The 22,244-nt window shown below is 41.0% G+C and overlaps 2 protein-coding genes across 9 annotated transcripts in view; one reads left to right on the top strand and one right to left on the bottom strand.

The window, feature by feature from the left end:
- Positions 1–4,736, top strand: part of pax9 (paired box 9) — a 7,351-nt gene extending 2,615 nt beyond the window's left edge. Inside the window, exons 3-4 of the mRNA XM_020608005.1 lie at positions 581–720; positions 4,067–4,736. Of these exons, the coding sequence (XP_020463661.1) occupies positions 581–720; positions 4,067–4,321 (395 nt within the window). The 3' untranslated portion in view covers positions 4,322–4,736. The remainder of the gene's footprint in view (positions 1–580; positions 721–4,066) is intronic.
- Positions 1–22,244, bottom strand: part of slc25a21 (solute carrier family 25 member 21) — a 129,261-nt gene that overhangs the window by 39,632 nt on the left and 67,385 nt on the right. For 4 of the 8 annotated variants that reach the window (XM_020608008.1, XM_020608007.1, XM_020608011.1 and 1 more), the window contains exons 5-11: positions 17,569–17,635; positions 16,678–16,737; positions 13,817–13,924; positions 13,553–13,717; positions 11,724–11,905; positions 10,162–10,214; positions 9,662–9,719 (exon numbers count right to left, since the gene is read on the bottom strand). In XM_020608008.1, the coding sequence (XP_020463664.1) occupies positions 9,662–9,719; positions 10,162–10,214; positions 11,724–11,905; positions 13,553–13,717; positions 13,817–13,924; positions 16,678–16,737; positions 17,569–17,635 (693 nt within the window). Of the gene's footprint in view, positions 1–8,797; positions 9,720–10,161; positions 10,215–11,723; positions 11,906–13,552; positions 13,718–13,816; positions 13,925–16,677; positions 16,738–17,568; positions 17,636–22,244 lie in introns of those variants that run through there. The other 4 variants (XM_020608006.1, XM_020608013.1, XM_020608014.1 and 1 more) reach the window with 1 other exon arrangement.

Consider the following 22,244-nt stretch of genomic DNA (forward strand, 5'->3'; position numbering starts at 1 on the left):
CCCCCCAACAGGAAGACCTTTTGGTGGGCTAAAATATCCCTGACCTACTAGAGTGTTTCTTTCCTCTTTCTAAATTAAGTGGGGCCTCAATCTTCAGGAGGAGAAAAACCATTTAAGGCCAGTGATACAATGGGACAGTTCATTGAATTTTTCCTCAGTATTCATGTGGAGAACTCTTAACAGAAAAACGTGAGGCCTGATTAAGTTTAAGAAGATTACTAAAACAAGCGAAAATACCTCTGACTTGTGCTTTAATTAGGTATCTCACTTGCAGACAATTTGAGAAAATTGTCAAGACAACATCAGATGTGTAACAGGATGCTAAACTGATATTTTAACTGATGAACAGTAACGCTTCATAAAATCTTTACGCACACGAAAGCCCACAGAGATATAAGGCCTGTGTGCGTAAAGTAACAACTGTGCAGTGCGAATCGTCAGGGTTGATTCTGTCTCATGCAGCCTGGCTATCCTGGGCCTGGTGTCTGCATGAGAAGCTGCGGCCTGTGCGGGTCATTTCCCCCCCTAATCCTCAGAACTCCTCTCTGACTTTCCTCTCTTCTCTCTCTTTTGCCCCCAGTTAGTGACAGTCCATCCTTTCCCACCGCCAAACTAGAAGAATGGAGCGCTATAAACAGGACTAATTTCCCACCAGCAAGTTCTCCACTAGTCAATGGCATGGATAAACCGCATTTAGAACCTGAAGCAAAATACACACAGGTAAAAAAAAAATGGACACCTCATTTCTGTAACCTCGAATGCAACAAAAGTAAAAACAGTCCATCCAGACATCTGGCAGTCAGACTACTCATCTAATTGCACTCTTGAGTATATATATATATATTTTAATATTATTTGAATAATTATGTGGCCTGGAAATTTCCCCTTTCACAGCATTAATGCGCTCCTTCTGTTGGCTAGCTGGTAATGGGTGCATAAAATAATTATATCGTATTATTTTAGCCTTTGTAATGTGCACTTCCTGCAGGTTCTGCAGCGTGGCCAGTGCTTTGTCCAATCATTACGGGGCGTATTATAAGTAATTAGTAGGTTAAAGAGTTTTGAATGTGGTTTTTATTTTTTAAGCTTTCTGGATTTTTTTTAAATTAATTGTAGTCTAACTCATAAACTGACTGGGCCCATAAAAGAGTCAGCAAACGAACCTGTTGTCAGTTTCTTGGTAGAGTTTTATTTTTAATAGGCTGCTTGCAGCTGAAGTCCAAGCAGAGTCTGAGACTGAACATTGAACTGCAAAGGAGAAACATCTGACCACTGCATAAACATTCTTTAGGTTTATTATGAAAAAAAATAACAGTAGTTTATCAGCTGTTTCTGTCACGCAGGCCTATTTAGAGATGTTTTGCACGCCTCATCCAAAAAAGGCCATGTTCTGCCATTATTGTACCGTATTTTAATTTTAAACGATCAAAACACCCGATTCTTATAAATGAAGTTAAGTCCCAAAACCAATTCAGATTTTTATTCATTTTTCTCTAGGCTACTTTACATAAACTTAGTTTTGGACAGGAAACTCTCTTCATGGGGTTTTATTTTTGTTTATCTACAGGTACCAAATGATGCCAGGATGTGTACGCTCATGCGTGCGTGCTTTCCTCTCTTATTTTGGTGGGCGAACAAATTATTTTATGGGGCATTATTTTGCCAGTTTATCGCGGCCGAATTTTAATGCTCATTACACAAAACCGGGGCCGATGCTGTGAGATTAGGAAGCGCCAAGTGGACACACTAACTGAGGAGTTGGCAGCTACACACAAACCGAAGGGGGCCGTTAAATGCAGACAATAACAACCGTGTGTGTGTGTGTGCGTTAGTTTAAAGCACGAAAAACAAAACAAAATGATGGAGAAAGTACTGCTCCACCAAATGACTCGAAGAACTAATTATGCTTTGTCACAGCTTTAATACAGTCAGCTACTGCAAGCTGCTGAGATCCAATGTTAAAGAGATGTGGAGTTTGTGTTTGTGAGGCAGACAGATGTAGGAAAAGACAGAAAGGTCATGCAATGATCGCGTTAAAATATCAGCCCCGTTTCCAAGTTTCATTTTGAAACTGCAAAACAAGATGCTACTTTTATTACAGCTAGGCTTAATTCTAATCAGTTCCTAATTTTAAACTGGACACTGAAAACCTCCAAGGTCTTTTTTATTTCTGTCACACATGAGCAGGCCTAAATCACATCCACTTATTCCTCTATAAGACTAAAAGGCTGAGGTTAGTGCGGCCTATAGGCGCTGCGCAGAGGGCAGATGCACCCATGGGACTCGGGGTTTTCTCTGGAAAAAGAAGATGGAAAAACATCATAAAAATAGGTTTAAGGTTAAATCACAAGCTCGGACGTCGGCGTTTAAAAATATATAGACGTTTTAATGAGTTCTATGAAACAAACCGTGACGAGGCGACTCCGTTGGAGTTGTTTCCTAAGGAGTCGGTGCCTTTTTTATTCACTGACATTCTGGTTTAGCTATGTGTAATAACTAATTCAAAAAGGGGTCAAAACACCAAGGCAGACGGCCTATTATTCACATGTAACGAGCCTAAACTAATCTATTATTAGGCTACTGTAAAATATATGACGCATTTAGACCATTTGAATACAAGACAAACGCTATTATTTAGTTAGTACAAGCTATACTTTTTAAACCATTTACACATTAAACAAACCACATCCCTAGATTCCAAAGTTTTCATATAGTATAGTAAGTGTGTACAAGTATATATTCACTTAGATAATGGGTGGTGGAGGAGGGGTGGACAAAATAACAGGTACACCTAAACAAACGATGCAATCGGACACCAGAGCACCGCCATAAATACACCCTTTGTAAACCTTTTACATTTTGTTGACTTTGTCTTAGACAGGTGTTCATATAAGTCTGTGGTTTGTGAGGTGGTAGTTGGTGGTGTTCTTGTAGTAGTGGACTGAATTATACTGAGAAGTGCTTACTGTTATTTTGTATATACAGTAGAAATGTACTGTAGCCTGCATGTACAATATGCTTATTCATATATGTACAAACTGTAAGGGTGTATGAACTGTGGCTGCATGTGTTCCATACTGTACTTCTCCTCTGTAGCACTATATGAGTTTATCTGCAAAATTATTTAGCCAAAAGACACAAACACAGGCACCCACAAGCATGTGCGCACACACACTCACACACACACACAGACAAACCCAGTTTTTACATTTGTTTTACAATCACCACAAATGTCAGTATAAAGTATATTTTTAGAAAAATAGTCTGACTGCCAGTTGAGCACATTTAAGAAAATAAGTCAAAGGACCAGAAAAGATCCTGATTGGTGAAATAATTCTCAGTAGTCACAGACCACCCAAGAACAGAAATTCCGCCTCCCTGTTGAAATGCTTTGGTGAATTCCTCAAGTTAAGTCCTGTCGCTGTGCCAGAGAAGCAAAGCCCATTCATGCTTCGAACACTATGTTTGCCTCATTTTCTATCATATTTCCCCTCTCCCTGGCCTTTCACTCTCAATCTCCCGTGACATCTGTTTTGTGGCACCCCCAACCAGCATGTCTCCCACCGTCCGCCGCCATATATATGGACGCTGCCAGAGAAATGTCCACTTTGGGGTAGAAAATAAGTGAGATATACAGACAAGCAATCATGCATATATGTTGTTTTTTTTTTAATATATGTTTAATATGTTCCAGGAGCATGAGAGTGAATAATTGATCATTAATCCTTTCAACAAAATTGGGAAATGGGTTTTTTTTGTGGTGGCTGTGATGTAGAACTCAAGTCTTTCCTGTTTATAATTCAACATCACTTTTCCTTTCACTTTCTCCTACAGCTTGCCTCAGCTTTTTCCATTCCTACTCAGCTCCTTGTGTGTGGTTATGTGGATCAGGGTCACTACAACAACCGTTTACATTCGAGGAAATTTCTGTGGCTGATTCTCTTTTTCAGTGCTGAGGAAAACTAAATAATGAAAATCACTGACCATGATTTCTTCACCCAGAAGGAAGCCAAATTATCAGTGACCTTAAATCTTCACCTTTTATTATTGCCTCTTTTGTTCTCAGACGCCGAATGGATTGCCCACAGTGAACAGCTATGTCACAGCACCCAGCATCCCACCCTACCACCCTCCCACCCAAGTGTCACCCTACATGGGGTACAGCGCCACCACGTCGGCCTATGTGACCGGACCCACGTGGCAGCCAGCCAGTGGCAGTGCTCTATCTCCCCACAGCTGTGACATCGCCACCCCTCTGGCTTTCAGGGGCATGACAGCCAACCGTGACGCCATCCACCCGGTCACCGCCTCGGTGCTGTGAAGTCAGCTCTGCCGGCTAATAGGAGAACGAGGGGGAAGGTCGGGGGGAGTAGGTGAGAAATGGCGAGGGACAGGAGACAACAAGTCTGTCCCCCTGTGGCTTCACTTCATTCCCACTGCCTCCTTTCTATGAAAAACTCAGCCCCAGGACCCACATTTGTGCTGTTCTGTACGTGACCCTCCCTCCTCCTTCCACCTACACACCGACTAAAGACATACAAGGAATAAACAGTATGTCAATTTTTACTACAAACTTGTCTGAAAGAACGTGCAGGACAGGTGTACTGAAGGACTGATGAATGACTGCTACTCCCTCCATCAACACGGTTCCTCCCAGATTCTTTACTGCACACTTCTGCAAATGTCTTTGGGCAAAATGGGGTAATGTATAAATTCATGAATAGGCAATCAGCGAAGAGGGGAAAAAAACTTTGCATTAGTGTTTTCAGGGTGCTTATTAATGGCTTATGTTTTATGTTTGTATGCTTTTTATTATGTTTTGATAAAAGTAACTATCTGGTGCATTGTTTTCTCACTTCTCCTTAAATGTAGCATATGGAAGAGCTCCAGAGAGAAGTTTATTTATTAGATTAAGGTACGTTAAATGAAGTGCAATTAGCCTTACAGACAGCATGGGAATCTCCAAGCATGTTTAGACAAAATTGGCATTGGTCTTATGTTCTAGAGAATTAACAATTGACAAATGTTGCACAATGAAATTGAATGTATCTTATTAAACTGTTTGGCTGTTTTTGGTCTTCATGGAGTTTTCCAATTGTTTGCGGGGATTCCTCAAAACTTTTTATTATGAGAACAGACGAAGTTTACTGCAGCTAAAAAATATTTATCTTTCCACTCTCTGTCTTTCTGGCAGCGTAGCTATGTTACATTCTGGGCATTGCAGCCAACTGCCCTGTTTTACATAAGCAGGAAACTGCTTTTCATAAAAAAACAAAAAGCATAAATCGCCTGTACTTTCTGTTACCACGTGTCACAGCTCACTAGGAAAGTTGATCTATATATGCTTTGAGCACTCACACTTTCACCACATAAAACGATTCTAATAAAATCTTTTGGCCATTAAAATAGCACAGTGCAGGTAAACGTCCTCTCACAACAGTATAATATAGGCTCTTCTATATTCATAAAAACATACCTGAGTCACAAGGGAATAATAAATTCAGTTATACATTTCATTCAGAATTTAGTCCTACAAAATTATGCTTATTTTTTCAATTAAATTCAGCCAAAAATACATTTTCTGTTGAGCACAAAGTGGTACGTTTTAAATGCTGTAATATTACCAAAATAGACATTTCCTAATACCACTGTTTATTCTCTTGAACAGCTGATATTTAAACAATTTTTTGAGCTAAAATAAAAACAAAAACAACCTGCCAACTAAAAATATTGATATTTACTGCCTTCAGTAAATTTCACAATGGTAGTGCCACGTATTTGAATTCCCTACTATGCGTCATAAATAAGAGTGAAGGTCATCTGTCATGCATTATAATTTGCACAAATTTTTCCGGGTAAGTTTTGTATGAAAAGTAATTTTCAATTTGGATTTAGACAAGTGGAAAACAGTAAATCAGAACATCACTGCTGCATTAAAAGCTGAGGTGAGTGTGCCAATGACTCCCAAACATCTGGGTCAGGTGGAGTCCATGCACATCCAGAGAGCCACATACAGGCTCAGAGACCTGCAGGGTCGTCAGACACGTCACCCGAACGCCAACCTTCAGCAGCCACAAAAGGCCCAAACAGAGCTCATCAGGGCCAACTCACTGTGTTCATTACAAGAGAAAAGCACACAGGCCAACTAATAACACATTAGCAAATTTATGCAAAAGTGATTTATAAAAGGTTTCTTTTTTTGGTGTGTGTGTGTGTGTGTGTGTGTGTGTGTAATAAATTATGAGTGAGTCTGGCAAGTCCTGTCTAGCCCTGCAGTGGAAACCAGAGAATAACACAAACTGGTCTCCAGTGTGAACACACAGTTGGTGACTGATAAGTTTATAAAAATGGTCAACTGCTCTTTTACATAGAACTACCTGCTGCTGAGGATTCAGGAGGTGGTGGCTTTAGGTATGGACCCATGTTGCCATTCCTCCTGTGTTACAGCATAAACAGTCCGTCCATGTGACAGTGTCAACAGTCCTCCTTATGCAGGAGCTGATTTGACTTGGAAAGCACTCTTCCCAGCATCCAGTGGTCACGGACCGTTGCTCAGGGATCTTTGGCTGTATGTGAACCACATCACAGGGACGTGATGATCACACACTCGCTCCCTCACGGCACCCCCTTTACCCTGCACCATCCATCATGTACAGCAAATCTGAGTGGCATGAAAAAGTCATTCTCTGCTTTTTTTTTTAAAAAAAAACCTCAGCTTATATACAACAAGACCAAACAATGTTTTCTTTCAACTAAGCTACATGAACTGAGTGCAGCTTTGTTAGCCTCCTCTGACTCATACAACAAAATTAAAATGCGGTTGTGTTAACTGACAGCAGTATTTATAAAATAAGAACAGAGTGAGCTCTAGACAGTAGGAATAGCTTCTCCGAAGTCTAATAATCTTTGCTCTTGTAGTGTAACGTTGGTCAGCTTTACAGAAGCAAGGTCTAAAAAGTGTAGTTTTAAAAATAGGGGTAGACACGTGTTTGTAATTAATTATGTTGAGTCTGACTTCAGTGTCATATGGTTATCTTTACTTCTCCACATGCAATCAGAACCAAGACAGCCATTTGCAGAGTAACACAGAGCAGAGTATGTAACGCTGGGTAAACACAGGACTTCATGTGTGTTTCTGCTCAATGAACATTTTTAAAAGGAGCTGACAACAGCCAGAATGTTTTCTTAATGCCTTAAAACAGCAACACTGAGCAGACAGGTGAGTAGAACCTCTTTTTTTTGGGGGGGGGGGGGTTTGGGCAATTTGGAAAATCACAACACATCGGGATGTCTTTTGTATGCATGCAAACGGATCCACTGTTTAAGCAACCTGAAATGAATCACTGCTTTTTTTTTTTTTTTTACTGTGTCGATCCTGAACATCTTAATACATATTAGTCATTAGCCACATCTGCACTGTGAAAAACAGGTACCACCTCGCAGAGTGGAACCGCTCGATTGAAATATTATGTTATGATGAGGGTCATAATGGCAAAGGTGTGAGGAAAATGAGGAGAAGGGGACTTTTCTACTCCAGATTTATGATCAGCATGGTGCAGGAAATCCAGGTGAAGGGTAACTCTCTTGCTTCGCTACCAGCGGCACACGTTATAAGCTGTCAAGTCCGAACCAAACATACAAACGCATTACAGAAAGGACAGGTTAAGCGCTTACAATTCCATCGGTCTGCAAGCCACAGTTTTTAAGTCCATCACCACAGACCCCTGGGCACAAAACCAGAAGCTGCTCCATTCTGGTAGAGAGAAACTCCCACATTACCGATGGCTGTTAAATGCCAACGTGGATCAGTATAAGCGGCGACCAGATGAGGTTAAGAGGAGTCTCACAGAGAGCAGCCACTACCCCTAACGCTGTGCAAGAGGTGTGTGTATGTTTGCATTCATGTGTAAGAGATCGACTGGCAGCACAGAATCTGCGTGGTAACCTCCTCCAGACCTGCAATCACATTTGAATTTCTCGAGCATGTTGTTTTAGCTTGCACTCAAGCTATGCTCAGGCATCAACTCCCCGCCACAGAGAGAGAGAAAAGAATGACACTTGGCTAATACGGTATCCACGGCTGACAGGTTCTCAAACAACAAAGTGCTCTAATGGGGGAAAAGACAAGGAGCACGGTGAAGAAGCTTAATTGAGGAAAGCTGATATGCTCACATCAATGCCAAGCTGACATACTCACTGAGAACACAAAGATACAGCAAAACAAACTTATGGTTACAGATTTTACAAGTGAGGAGTTTATTTCTTTTTCTTTGTTACCTGTATATGGCAAGAAACCTTCCTCAATTGCTAATATTTTAAAACGAGATTTAAAAATACAAATCAACACAAATTCTTATCAATACAATTCTGAAAAATAAAAATTTCGTACTAACCCAATTTAACTGAGGTACATAAAAATGTGAGTCATGACAAAAAGACTCAACAATAGGCCTCAAAAACAGTGGTGAATAAAAAATTCTTATACACATCATTAAAATTTATTAGGCACTATATCAACTGTTTGGTTTGTCTGAGTACATTAAGGCTCAGTACATGTGTGCATGTGCATAGCTATAGAGGCTGGATGTACTGGTGCTGACTCCTGTTCCTACACAGACACATTACATTAAGAGACAAGTTATATTTGAGGTGTTCCGGCCATGTCCCACCGGGAGGAGGCCCCGAGGAAGACCCAGGACACGCTGGAGGGACTATGTCTCTCAGCTGGCCTGGGAACGCCTCAGCATTCCCCCGGAGGAGCTGGAGGAAGTGTCTGGAGAGAGGGAAGTCTGGGCATCTTTGCTTAAAACTGCTGCCCCCACGACCCGGTCCCGGATAAGCGGAGGAAAATGGATGGATGGATATTTGAGTCGAGCAGGAACTGAGAGAAGTCTGCACTCAGTACATTTTCAAGTTTCGTCATACTAACTGCACAGCAATACAATAATAATATAATATATGTAGTATAAGGTCAAGGTTTTTTTACTTTGACAGTCTGTGACATTAAAGTCCTGAAAATTTGGTTTAAATATTTCTCTATAAAATTATTTGACTAAATAAGCAGAAATCTGAATTAAAGTAATGAAGCATTATTAATAATCCTTATGAGTAATTCTCAAACACATATAATCTGCTCTATCAAGACAGTGTATGTGATAGACACAGTGATACCAGCAGGAGTAAACAACCCCTGAACTGTCATCAGATTCTGATCAAATATTGCCCAACTCTTAGTGGTTCATATTAGAATACAACTTTCCTCCCAACTGGGCACCGCCCAACTTCAAACCAGTCAGAAGAGCACAGAAAAAAAAGCATGAACTATAACATGAGATAACAAAACAGTTTGGAAAAGTCTGTGTTCATGGAGGACTCTGCTGACTGAAGAACAGGGTTAGGGGCTTTCAAAAACCCCTTTTATATCATAAATGCATTTTGGCAATATTCAAATATCATAGCTGTTTTTAACTCCTGAGAAATTGCCTTGGATGAAGTTGTGGGCTTTTAGAGGTTGTTTCATAGAAAGCTGCTAAGATATTTCAAAATGGTGAATTGTATTTTGCAAATCAGTACATCAGTATGAAAGGTAAACAAACTAACTAAAAACTATTTGGTCTAGAATTAGCTAACAATATCAGCACTGAGGCATAATTCTCATTACCAATTCCTCTGTAGCCATCCAGACACATACTCATAGACCAGCAGCATCACTGCCCCACCTGTAATAGAACATAAAAGAGAGCCACAGTGAACAAACCCATAATCCCATGGTAGTGAATAAGGAATACAATCTACTCAACCAATAGAAGCTCACGGTTAGTGTCATGTGACCTAAAACGCAGAGTGCAAAAAGTGGCTCTGTTGCCCCAACACGTACGATCTCTATAGAACACACAGGTACATATTATAGATATCCATCAACAGCTTGTAGCCTCCGTCTGCAACAGGGTCAGGCAGTGTCACTAGCTCACAGTATTTCTTTCAAACATTACAGATAAATCAGGGAAAAAAAACACAATGTAAACATGAAAATCTTTGCTTCATTTCACTGGAAATACTCAAGCAAAGTTGTAATGTGCTTTAGGAAGCTTTATCTCGATTAATCATTCGAACGTTCACAGGCAAACAAGCATACACATGTATAGTGGTTACCAATCTTACCTGGTCCAAGCCTCATTATCTTGGGAACTAGCCCCTTGTACAGTGCCAAATACCTAGAATAAAAGAAACAGGACATTAATGTTGTGCAGGTACAAACACCATAGTTACAAACCCAGAATATGCTAATTGTGGAAGATTTTCAAATTGTGTACTGGACATATGTATGCATGCATACAGTTGTGCAAAGGAAATTAGTAAATATATGCATTTACTCAAATAAAATGTATTTTATATAGAATTTTTAGGTACTTCAGTATTTCTATTTTCTGCTACTTGATACTTCAACGCCAACACAATTCAGAAACAAACACTGGAATTTTTACTCGGATACATTTATTTCATAACTTCCCTTATTTGTTGCTTTGCAGGTTCATATTAGTAAAAGACAGTATAATAAACAAGTTAATAATTAAGTATTGCCATATATTAAGATGAGATACAACTGCATTGGGGGGGGGAATTCACAAGCTACACAGCATTATATAAATCAAAATTAGCTCCATCTTTAATGACTGCAACATTAAAATGATGTACACATTAACAGTTACTGTACATGTTAACTATAAAACATTATTCTGACAGGCTTCATCAATAAGCATTTATTTAATGCTTGTGCATGACTTACTGTACCCGTTAGAGTATTTCTATGCGGTATAGTACTGAAATCAAAAGACCCATACGTTCCTATAGTATGTGTGTATCGGCTGGTATGAGTAAGTTCTTGCCTGTCTGTCTGCTTGTCTCTCATCAGAGTCAGGTACATAGTTGAAGGCCAGCACTGATGAGTACCTGCCCCTTAATGCATTCAAGGTGATCAGCAGCTGCTTGCCTCCGCCTCGTGCTCCCTGTCTCGCTCCCTGCCCCCGCCCCTGATGGCGTTAATAAGGCTCGACCCACTTCCTCCCTGGCCCTCTGTCTGATTAGACTGACCCGTGGAGCGCCGTGCGGCTCGTTAGGGTCTGCTTAACGACATCTCCCATAGGGACCACTAATTAGCTGGTACTGTGTTGTGTTAGACTAGATGTGGCTTAGGGAGCACTCTCCACGCACCCCTGTGACGACAACGCTTCAGTGCCATTACTGCTGCAGGCACCAAGGCTCCTGTGTCCACTAACTACAAACATCTCGCTGGCCCTTGTCTAGTGGAGCTGCATGGGGGAAAGTGGGAAGCCTGGGGCAATGGCTAACAAAACATAAATCTTTCCTTGAAGCTTCCATTTAGAGTTGTCATTCTCTGAGGCTTGAAAATATGTTAACATTTACTGTACAACTGACAGTCTGCAGAAATCTGTGATCACATGGCAAATACTGCCCAGAATCCAATGCTACTATTTGGCTTGCAATTATCAGATCACAGCTTTGCATCAAGCTATTCATGCACTTCCCTTGTAGTTAGTGTAGGAAACTCGCACTGCACAATCAAGCTTGTATCTGCAGCTTGTAGATTTGCCTTTTCTGAGCCAGTTTAGCAGATAACCAACTATCAGTTGCTAAAAAACCAAAGTATCTTATTTATTTTCAGATGCACTGAGGATCCTCAACTTAATCCCCCTTGTTCCTACCCCTCCTCCCGGTACACCAGCGCCATGGTCTGGAAGCAGGTGCGGTACTTGATTTCTCCTGGCACTGGCTGCGGGCCCTGGATGCGGCTCTTGGCTACATCGAAGGGAATGTTCACGCAGGAGGAGATGGTCCCAGACACCAGACCAATAGTAAACTTCCTCAGGAACTCAAGGGTAGGGTCCTGGTAAAGAAAATGAAATTCAAGATTAAAATAATATATTGTATTTGTTAGCTGCACACATGTATTCAGAAAGCACCATTATATTGGAAATATATATAAAATGGGCAGTGGGTGTTGAACCTGGTGGTACAAAACATAACTAAAGGTAAAGTAGCGTCACAGAGTTGACAGAATATATAGCAGGACATTATGTGTATATGCATGTGAGCAAAAGTGAGGGAGAGCAGGAGGGGGCTTGTCCATATGATTGCAAAGCTGGCATGAAAGCCCTGATCATTTTATGGTAGCGGGGGGCAGATTAGTGCTTCCTGAATGTGGTGCAGCATTTTGATTGGCTGAGCAGAAGCACATGTTCTTTGGGGAGTCAAGACAGTGGATTTATAAACACGGTTCATGCAGGCAGACTGTGGAGGCATATGGGGACAATTTGGGTAATTGGGCTGTGACTTGGCACAGGGGTATTACTGTACCAAAGAAGCCCAGACTCAGAGAGCTCTGACAGCTAATTGGCCAGGATATTTTTACAAATGACAGCAGCCTCTCTGGTCCAGGCCTTTCTCAAGCGACTGGACGCCCTGAGAGCTGAGGTAAATCAACAGCTAATCCCACTTCTATCTTTTTTTCAAGTGGGATGTGGGGAAAAGGGGTAACATACCCACAGCTTAAGTACACCCATCAACCCACTTCCTAACAGCCTTAAGCAAACATCTCCTCACACGTTCACTTGTGAATGATGGCAGTGTGCTATCTGCCTCTCCTGTACTATTCAAATGGTGATCTGAGAGAAGCCTGAGCTCGGCCAGCTGAATTTGACTATGGACATGTTTGAGTTACAAGCTCATTGCTCATGTTGCTGACAAAAGGGCTTTGGAGAGATGCCACTATCAGCTCAGTCTGTAAGCTTTTGGAGGCCACAATATTTATCCATTGCTGCCTCAACAATGGCTGTCGTTAGCCTCTCACAAACAGGATCATTCCACATACACACTGATGGATTATTTCCAAAAGCAACTGCCACAATCTAAGAGAGCTATTTGAGTCATCCAGCCACATAATTATTATTCACAGAAGATGACCACTTGGTTGTCTGTACATCATGCATCACTGGAAAAAATGTTGAAAATATAGTAGAGCCCGAACTCCAACTGTAAACCTCCTCTTGAAAATAGTACCGCTGCCTGCTTCCAATTAGTTCATTGGAGTTAATTTAATGCTCCAGTTTGTACATGTGGAACTGGCGTATGGTACCGTTTCCATTAAACAAAATTAACTTTTGTTTGGGCCATCAGGCCCTGCCGGATGTGTAATCTGAGACTTTGAGGATGTTATGAAGAGCAAAAAGACGAGGTATTAGCTGGGCTGATCTTACAAGCTCCTCTCTGATTTTGCTTCCTTCTTGCCATAGCAGTCAGGCCAAATTATAATACTGTCAAACACTTGCTATTCCGCACTGGCGAGATGGCTGGGACTCATCGATATCACAGTGCTTAAGGTTAGAAACAAAAATTAAGAATAGTCAAAGCTACAAACAACAAAGCAAAGCTAAAGTGGCGTGTATGTCACTTGTCTTGGCGTTGTAATTTGTAGGCAAAACCAAAACAGGACAGGAGGTCAGAGTGTGATCACAGATTCTGACAGACATATTACCGGGCTGGCAGGGATAGCATCCTTGACATTGAAGTAGAAGCCAAAGTAGATCATGTTGAAAACGCCATGGCGTCCCAGTGTCGATGTTAATCCTTTATTCAAACCCTTCAGCCCAAAACCGTCCGAATTAATGAGGAGTCTGGCTTGAGCGAATGAGGAGGGTTGCTGTGTTAAGAGAGTGAATATGTCAAAGGGTAATACAAAAGAGAAATGTTCACATTACCAACATGTTACTAATTAAGACAGTATTTTATTTCTACCGACCTCTTTGAAGGAGTCTCTGTTGGCCTGAAGACTGACTTTCACCACTTCGAACGGGTTGACGATAACAGCCTCAGTCAGGCCTGCGCCAAGCCCTGCTACAGAAAACGCCTGGAGGGGAGATGGACACAACTGAGGAATGAGAATGTGAAGATAATATTTGGGTAGAGACAGAGCAGAAGAGACAGTGAGAAAGACTTGCCAACATGCCTGGGCTACAAGAGCTCAATGTTAATTAGTTGTTCCACTTTCAGAAACTTGTTCCCCGAGTCTCTTTGTCTTGTCTGAAGTGGACATTTGTATCTGTCATGGCTGTCATTGTTGCTGTTTAACAAATGTTTGAAGACAGAAGACACCTGTGTTTGTTATTATTTGACAAAATGTAAGATGACAGACAAGACAAGGGGGGAGGAAAAAGGAATGTGAGCCAAGGAACAAGCCGTTTAAGATTCATTGTTAAAATGCCAGCAAATTATATTCAAGGAAGTAAAAAAAACAGAACAGTCAATTATTGTCTAATAATAACAGCACTCTAATTCACATTGTGACATCTCATGCAACAGAAGTCACAAGTACAGGACTTATAAAGTGTACAACTCTGACATGTAATTAGTAGTGGATGCATTTGCATGGGATTGTATATGTCTGCATGTAAGTGTGTGCATGTGTACTCAGAGAGGAGTGTAATGGGAACATGTCAAGAACATGTCTGTAGCTCATTACTCTTCCTGCCTTTTTATCCTGCTGTCAGAGCCCCAGGACCCATCCTCTCAGACATGCCTTGTGATGTTTACACAGCCAGCCAGCCACATTTTAATTCCTTATTTATATTATTACTGAGTGTGTCCTTATTAATCACAGTGAAGGCATTCAGCTGTGCCACGCTGAACAGGAGAAAGAGTGCGCCATTCAGGACCAATCTGTAATTCACTCAGTCTAATGATCTGATGTGATTAAAGCACTCGGGGTCGGAGGCACTTGAGGAAGAAGATGAGAGAAGATAGAAGGAAGAAGAGGAGGAGGGACAAGAAAGCATGATGGATGGGACAGGTAAATATTTCTCCACCAATGGCCGCAAAAACAAGCCGAGAATATGTGCGGCACTGGGTCTACCCTAAAACTAAGTTACAGAAAAGCCATCCTTCACTTGGCTGCCACCTGAATAGATGGTGTGTGGCGGACACACCCCAGAAATGTGAATCTCTCCAGCTTAAAACTCTGACTCAATATACCAGAAACCAGCTTAGTTTAAGAAGGATGAAACCACTTGTAAATTCATGGTCTGGGGTGGAACCAGTTTCTGGAATTAACAACCACCAAATAAATATATGGAGGAATTCGTTTATTACCAAAGCGTATGTATTAATGTATGACATTACTTTGGCCTTTACGAGATTTCCCACATAGCTGCTGTTCAGCTGTGAACTGTAGTGAGCTTGTTTTCATACCTCTGCAGCTGTATTTTACATGTTGTTAATGTTAAAACTGGGCGGTGACATAAAACTGAACTGAACTGCAAACAGAACAGGCAGACCATGTTGTCTGTATCTTCCAGCTCCGGGTACATATTTTTCTGTTTTTCTTCTTACTTATTGGTCATAGGACAATTACGCAAAGTAATACTGCCTCTCTGTTTTTCTAAACAGTGCTGAGTACACAGTCATCTTGTTTGAATAAGCTTTACTGGAACTGTCAGTGGACAAAACCAACCAGGGCTTCCATGCTTATATGATCAGTGTGAGCAACCAGCCATACAGAAAGGCAAGTAAAAACATGCCGTTTGTGTTAACATAAAGGATTAATATTTTTAAAAAAGCACAGTTTCTGCCCAGCTTTAAATTTGCTTGTCATTTTAAATATAATGTGATGGAAATATCCAAAACAACTGTCCTGGTACAGCACTTAATGAATGGTGCTCTACCTTGTAAAAAAATAACATTTTTTGTGACCATGTCAGGGATTTCCCCGCCTTAGAAACACTTAGGTACAGCACAGTGTCTTTGCAGAGCACCTTAAGCTGAATGAACATACAAAGGCCTTTAGGCAACACATCAGAATGAATTTCATATGTTAAAAACTATGTGGGGAAAAAAAAAAAAGTGTTGCCAGCTTTCATCTACAAATATTGTAAGAACAATGGCCTTCACTCAGTACAAATTCGATGGAACTAGACAAATAAATTTTTCTGTGGTAACTGCTCTATAATCTCTCACACTGACATCCAAGAAAATCAAAACAAAGATTGTCTCTAATAAAAATGGCTCCTAACAAGCTGCTAAAACCATACCAATCAAACTCCTGTAAACGTTTGGGCTACTCTTTTGTGTTAAATTAAGCTTAAATAGTGAAGGTTCAGGCAGAGATATGACGGCACAAGTGCCAAGCTGATCAAGTAATTAAAACTATGTATTAATTTAAGTTGGTTCATGGACTAGTTACCTTTATTATAATACTACATATGACTGACACTGGAATGTGTTAGTCCTTAAGGAAGTGTTTCATTTGTGCTTGATTTTTCTTTTTATCCTTTTAAGTGTAGTCTCTTAACCTGCCATTATGCCAATTTAGTATTTTTCACAATCTCTCAAAACCGTCTAAGATAAATGTGCCAAATGGCTAAAACATTTTCAAAGTGTACTGATGCATTACCTGTATTTATACATGAAACAGCAGTGAAAACTGTACGCTGACAGGAGAGTTTACATTTCCATTAATCAATTTGTCTTGGCATTTGTCTTTGTTTTACCAGCCTTTGGCAGGTAAGCTGAAACGTTATTTTTGACACTCTTCCTGCTAGTGCACATACATGCGAGTGTTTATTTTTCAGGTGAGAGCGTATTCAGGTGGCTGTGTTTAATACTCACGACACCAGGAGACAAAGGGGTGAAATTCAGCAACTTCTTGTACTGCTCAAAGGTGAAAAACTGTGGAGGAAAGACTGGGATAAGTGATTTGTCAAAGTCACAGCATATTCTGCACATCTGCACGCCCACATAGACAGACTATTAAAAGCACAAGTTACCTTAAAGGCACTCAGGTGAAAAAAGAAAATTGGCTGAGCACTGTATCATCTCAACAGGCACATGAAAATCAAGCTGCATTTTAGCGCTAATTTTAGAGCCCAATCTCTGTAGAAAAAGACAACTAATGTACATTCCTACAAGGAGACGCATCCACTGATTTGTTTATCTGGGCAAAGTGCAAAATGCCAGCAGAGGTGTTTTAATCTGAGGTTTAATTTATTTTATTCTTCACACTAGACATTTCTCACCATCAGCCCATTTTGTTCCGTATGTGAGCAATTATCCCATCTTCTCAGTGTAAGTACTTATTTTCAAAGTTCACACATCCTTCTCTCCAGCATCTCATAACAGCATAGCTCCAAGCTAAGCATCAGGCCCCCTTGGCGCCCCTCCACCCACTCCCATCCCCGTCTCCCCATCACATGTTAGTGTGAAGCAAGAGATAATCTTCCCTTTAAAACAAATATCAAAAGACCAGGCTCTGGGGAAGGATTGCTCTAAATGCTTGTAAGTCAATATTTGATATGCCAACAGAGCAAATAGGAGTGGTGGAGGAGGCTGGTGTGACGAATGGCATCATGTGTTTAATCAACATGTGTGTATCATGTTAGGGCAACTGCTGTTGAAAGTGTTTTCATACGTTAGCAGAGCAGTTCACAGTGAAACCAGAGATGGAGCGTTGCCTCACAGCCCAAGGAGCTTGTGAAGCAACATGCACATCCTTTATCTCACCTTGACTGCTCTCTTTGGTGTCTCTGCCAGAATCGGAGGCAAGATTCCTTTGTAGAAGCCAAAGACGCTGTAGAGAGAGAAAATAAGATGTTACACATTTGATGACTATTACTGTTTTATAACAATAATGGTCAAATCAGTGCAGCAGTAGCATGACATCCCCACTATCAGTTCCAACTCCCAAAAGCTGGATCCTATATCTCCCATCAGCCATCAGAATCCTTCTAGGTTCTCCTTGCCAGGTACACACCCATGTCTTGAAATCTCCACACCTTCAGTTTATAATACAGGTTTTGTGTTATAAGCTCAAACCCAATGATATCATGAAGTTTTTTTTTCTCAGACATGACAAAACTCCTTTAAAAGACATAAATTAAGTGGCGTTAATCTCTAAGGAGCTTAAATTTGCTAACACCCTTGTATCGTCCTTTCACGTAGAATAAGGTTTTCTTAAATATTTGGTTACGGCATCAATCAAGTCTCTGGCAATACTGAATACATACAGCTAATGCCACGCTCTCAAAATGTTAACGGACAGTATACTGCTGCTGTTTGGCAGCATAACTACCAAGATATATTTTCAACCCACAAACTGTAAACATGCTCTGCAGGAATTTGTGGGGGGAATGGTTTAAGAGTTTATTTCAGCATTTGATATTCTGGACATTTCAAAAGACGGTGGCTGTATAATTTGTCAGTTTGGTAGTTTGCCTTTGCTCAATCATAGGTCCACACATGATTTAAAGTGTATTTAGAGGCAGGAAAAATAATCAAATAATAAAGTGAGATAGATAGATAGAGACGCATATCCCTACATTTTACACAGGTTGTGCTTTGTAAGCAATCTATTTTATTAAATATATTTACAGAGCAAATGGACAGACTGACTAGACTTAAAACTGGATGAAAAACTTAGCTGATGTTTCTGAATTGTACACCAACATCTTAATGATGTTCCTTTTGAAGAGTTTTTAACCTTTCAGAGTTGTGCATTATTCACTTAAACTAAAACTGAAAGCTTTTACAACTATATTACATTGTTATATATGAAGATGACAAGGCTTTACGCATTTGGGCAAATTAAAAAAATAAAAAAAAGAAGTCATGAACTCTCACAATTCTTTGATGTATCATTCAATCATAAACGTTATTGCCGAGTATGACTCCAGCTCAGTGTCCCCTGATGTGCACCAAACAGAAAAAAAAAACTGAAAAACAAGTAACAAGACGACCATCTGTTTCTAAATATGTACATATATACAAGTTAAAAATGAGCTACATATTTTATGTACAATGATCATATATATATATATATATATATATATATATATACACACACACACCCACACACACACACACACACACACATTTTCGTTGTGTTGTGTCCTTGTGTCCTGTTATTTTGGTGCACAATGACCTGCAGCGCTGTCCAGAAAGGAGGAGTTCAAAGACTGCATGTCCAGGGTGTGAGGGGTCTGCAGTGATCCTCTCCGCCCTCCTTTTGACCCATGAGGTGTACAGGTCCTCCATGGAGGACAGTCTGGCACAGATGATTCTTTCTGAAGTCCTGACTGGAGTCTGTTCCTGTCCTGTTTGGTTGCACAGCCAAACCGGACAGTGATGGAAGTGCAGAGAACAGACTCCATGATTCCTCTGTAGAACTGCATCAGCAGCTCCTGGGGCAGGTTGAACATCCGGTGCTGACGCAGGAAGTACATCCTCTGCTGTGCCTTTATGGTGATAGATCTGATGTTGGACATCCACTTCAGGTCCCAGGAGATCTTGGAGCCCACAAGCATGAAGGACTGTACTGCTGATACAGTGCTGCTGAGTATGTCCACTGTCATTTCCACTGTTTTCAGTGTATTCAGCTCCAAGTTGTTGCGACTGCACCACAGGACCAGCCGTTCAACTTTCTGTCTGTGCCCCAGATTCATCATAGTCTTGGATGAGACCGATGACCGTTTTGTCAGCTGCTAACTTCAGGATCTTTACACAGGTGTCCCCAGAGGTGCAGTCAATAGCGTATAGGAAGAACTGCAGTGGAGAGAGCACACATCACTGGGGGGCGCCTGTGCTGATAGTTTGGGTGCTGGATGTGGTATTTCCCAGCCTCACCTGCTGCTTCCTGTCTGTCAGAAAGCTGGTGATCCACTGACAGGTGGGGACAGGCACAGTGAGTCTGGAGTGGAAGATGTCCGGGATGATGGTGTTGAACGCTGAGTTGAAGTCCACGAAGAGGACCCTTCCATAGGTCCTTGGAGAGTCAAGGTGTTGCAAGATGTAATGCAGTGCCATGTGGACTGCATCATCCACTGTCCTGTTTGCCTGTTAGGCAAACTGCAGGGGGGTCCAAGATGTCTCTCAAAAGACTTCATAACTACAAATGTCAGAGAGACAGGGCTGTAGTCATTCAGTCCACTGATGGAGGGTTTCTTGGGGACCAGGATGATGGTGAAGTATTTGAAGCAAGAGGGGATTTCACACAGTTCCAGTGGTCTGTTGAAGATATGTGTAAAGATGGGGGCTTGCTGATCAGCACAGGTCTTCAGGCAGAAGGGAGTCACATTATCTGGGCCAGGTGCTTTTCTGATCTTTTGTTTTTTGAAAGGCTACGTACATCATCTTTAGGGGTGGGGGGCAGCTGCTGAGGTGAGGTGGTTGAGGGGTGTGGAGTTCTGCTTCTCAAACCTGCAGCAGAACACATTCAGTTTGTCTGCCAAATGATGGCTCTTCAGAGAAGCAGTTCATGAGTAAGGTTGGTGCTGTTAGAATCCCCCAAGATAAAGAGCAGGGAATCTGGATGTTCCTGTTCTGTGCAAGTTATCTGGTCGGCTCGGAGCTGCAATGCATTTTTAATGCAGGCCTGTGGTGAAATGTAAATAGTAACCAGGATAAATGAGCAAAATTCCCTGGATGAACAGAATGATTTGCAATTAACGAATAATGCCTCCAAGTCCATATTACAAGTTCTCTATAACACTGTGATGTCCCTACACCAACTTTAATGTAGAAGCAGATTCCACCTTCTCTCATCTTCCCTGTTAACTCCTTTACATCATCTGCTTTGTGGATCTGAAATCCGGGCAGCTGAATGACCCCATCTGGGATCGAGTCGCTGAGCCACATCTCAACAAAGCATAAAGCCACAGAAGGTGACCAGTCAGAATTAGTCTGACTGTTGAGAACCAGTATGACAAGTTTGTTGGCTAGAGAGCAGAGATTTGCAAGACATATACCCGGGGTGACGTTAGGCAAGTCCGCCGTCATAGCGTTACCAGGGTGCCTGCACGGCTCCCCCTCAGGGATCTGCTCCAAGCCCCAAGAAGGGCTGCTGCTCGGCTGGCTAAAATGTCCAAACAGTTTTCGCTACTGGTAAAAACAGGAGAAAAGATGTCCAGACTGAGCTATTGAATGTTCAGAAGCTCGTCTCCAGTAAAAGTTATCTGGGCAACAACAAAAACAAAAGCACATGGGAGCAGATAATTGAGGCGGCCCTTTGCGGTGCCATCATGAATCCATGTCAGAAGACATTATGTTTGCAGTCATACAAACTGGGCATAAAGCTTGTTTTGTATACATTCAAAGTGCATATATGCCAATATCCTTCTCTCCTTAGTTTAGTGAAAACATAGATGGAATAGCTCATTTGTTTTTCATTCATGAAGTTTAAACCAACAGGACCAGGCAGATGATAACAGACAAACTGTCAATCAAAGAAAACTATGCAGGTTCTTAATTGATTTCCAAATATTTTCTGTATAAACTGTCTTTGGTCAAACTCTCTTTGTCAAACTATCTGCAACATTAGTGGGCAACAATAAACTGAAAAAGCAGCATGTGCGGTTTAGGCCCTTGGCCTAAAACAGAGCACACCTGTACCATTAGATATTACTGAGTCACTAGGTTTTGTGTTGATAACAAACTGCCATTGGCAACACCAAACTACTTTCCACTGTTCTTGTTCCTAAATGTTGTTTTAAAGGGATTGTTTTAAGTGAAACAGGTACAGCAGGTCTAAATCTTTAAACAAGAGAACTAGTGATCACAATATCTTCTCACATTTTGGAAATAATAAGGGCATTTCAGACACCGTCGGAGTCACTTTAATAATTATCTCCCCCATTTTTATATACAACCAATCACTGGGAATAGGACAAGGCTATATAATACAGTAGCTGTGCATGCACTATGCCTACACACCATATGGAATATTTCTGTCAAAACTGCTCAGCTGTGATATAAATCATAAGTTTAAAAACAATTTCAGTTAGTGTGATTTTGAAGCATGTCTAACAATGAGGTCAGACTATGAACAACACAACAAACACTTCTGTGTATTTCCTATAGAGCTGACATCCCAGGAAAACTCTACCAAAGTGTTAACAGTTAACAAATCTGTTCTTATGCCAGGATTTAAAACATTTATTTAAAGGCTTTTCAGATTTCTACACTTCCTGGGTTCCTTGCAATGGGACATTTTTCCATGAGCAAATATTCCGTTCACAGAAAACACTAAATATGCAAGTTGATCACAAACATTCCTGGGTAGTAAGCACTGCATTTTCAAATCTGAAAGTCAAATGAATGAAGTCAGAAGCAGTGCTTATGGTTAGATCACATGATAGAACTCCAGTTTCAGTAGCAGCTCAGTCTGGAGCCACTTTTCTCACATA

The sequence above is a fragment of the Monopterus albus genome, unplaced genomic scaffold (assembly GCF_001952655.1).
Source record: "Monopterus albus unplaced genomic scaffold, M_albus_1.0 scaffold90.1, whole genome shotgun sequence".
Classification (NCBI taxonomy): Eukaryota; Metazoa; Chordata; class Actinopteri; order Synbranchiformes; family Synbranchidae; genus Monopterus; species Monopterus albus.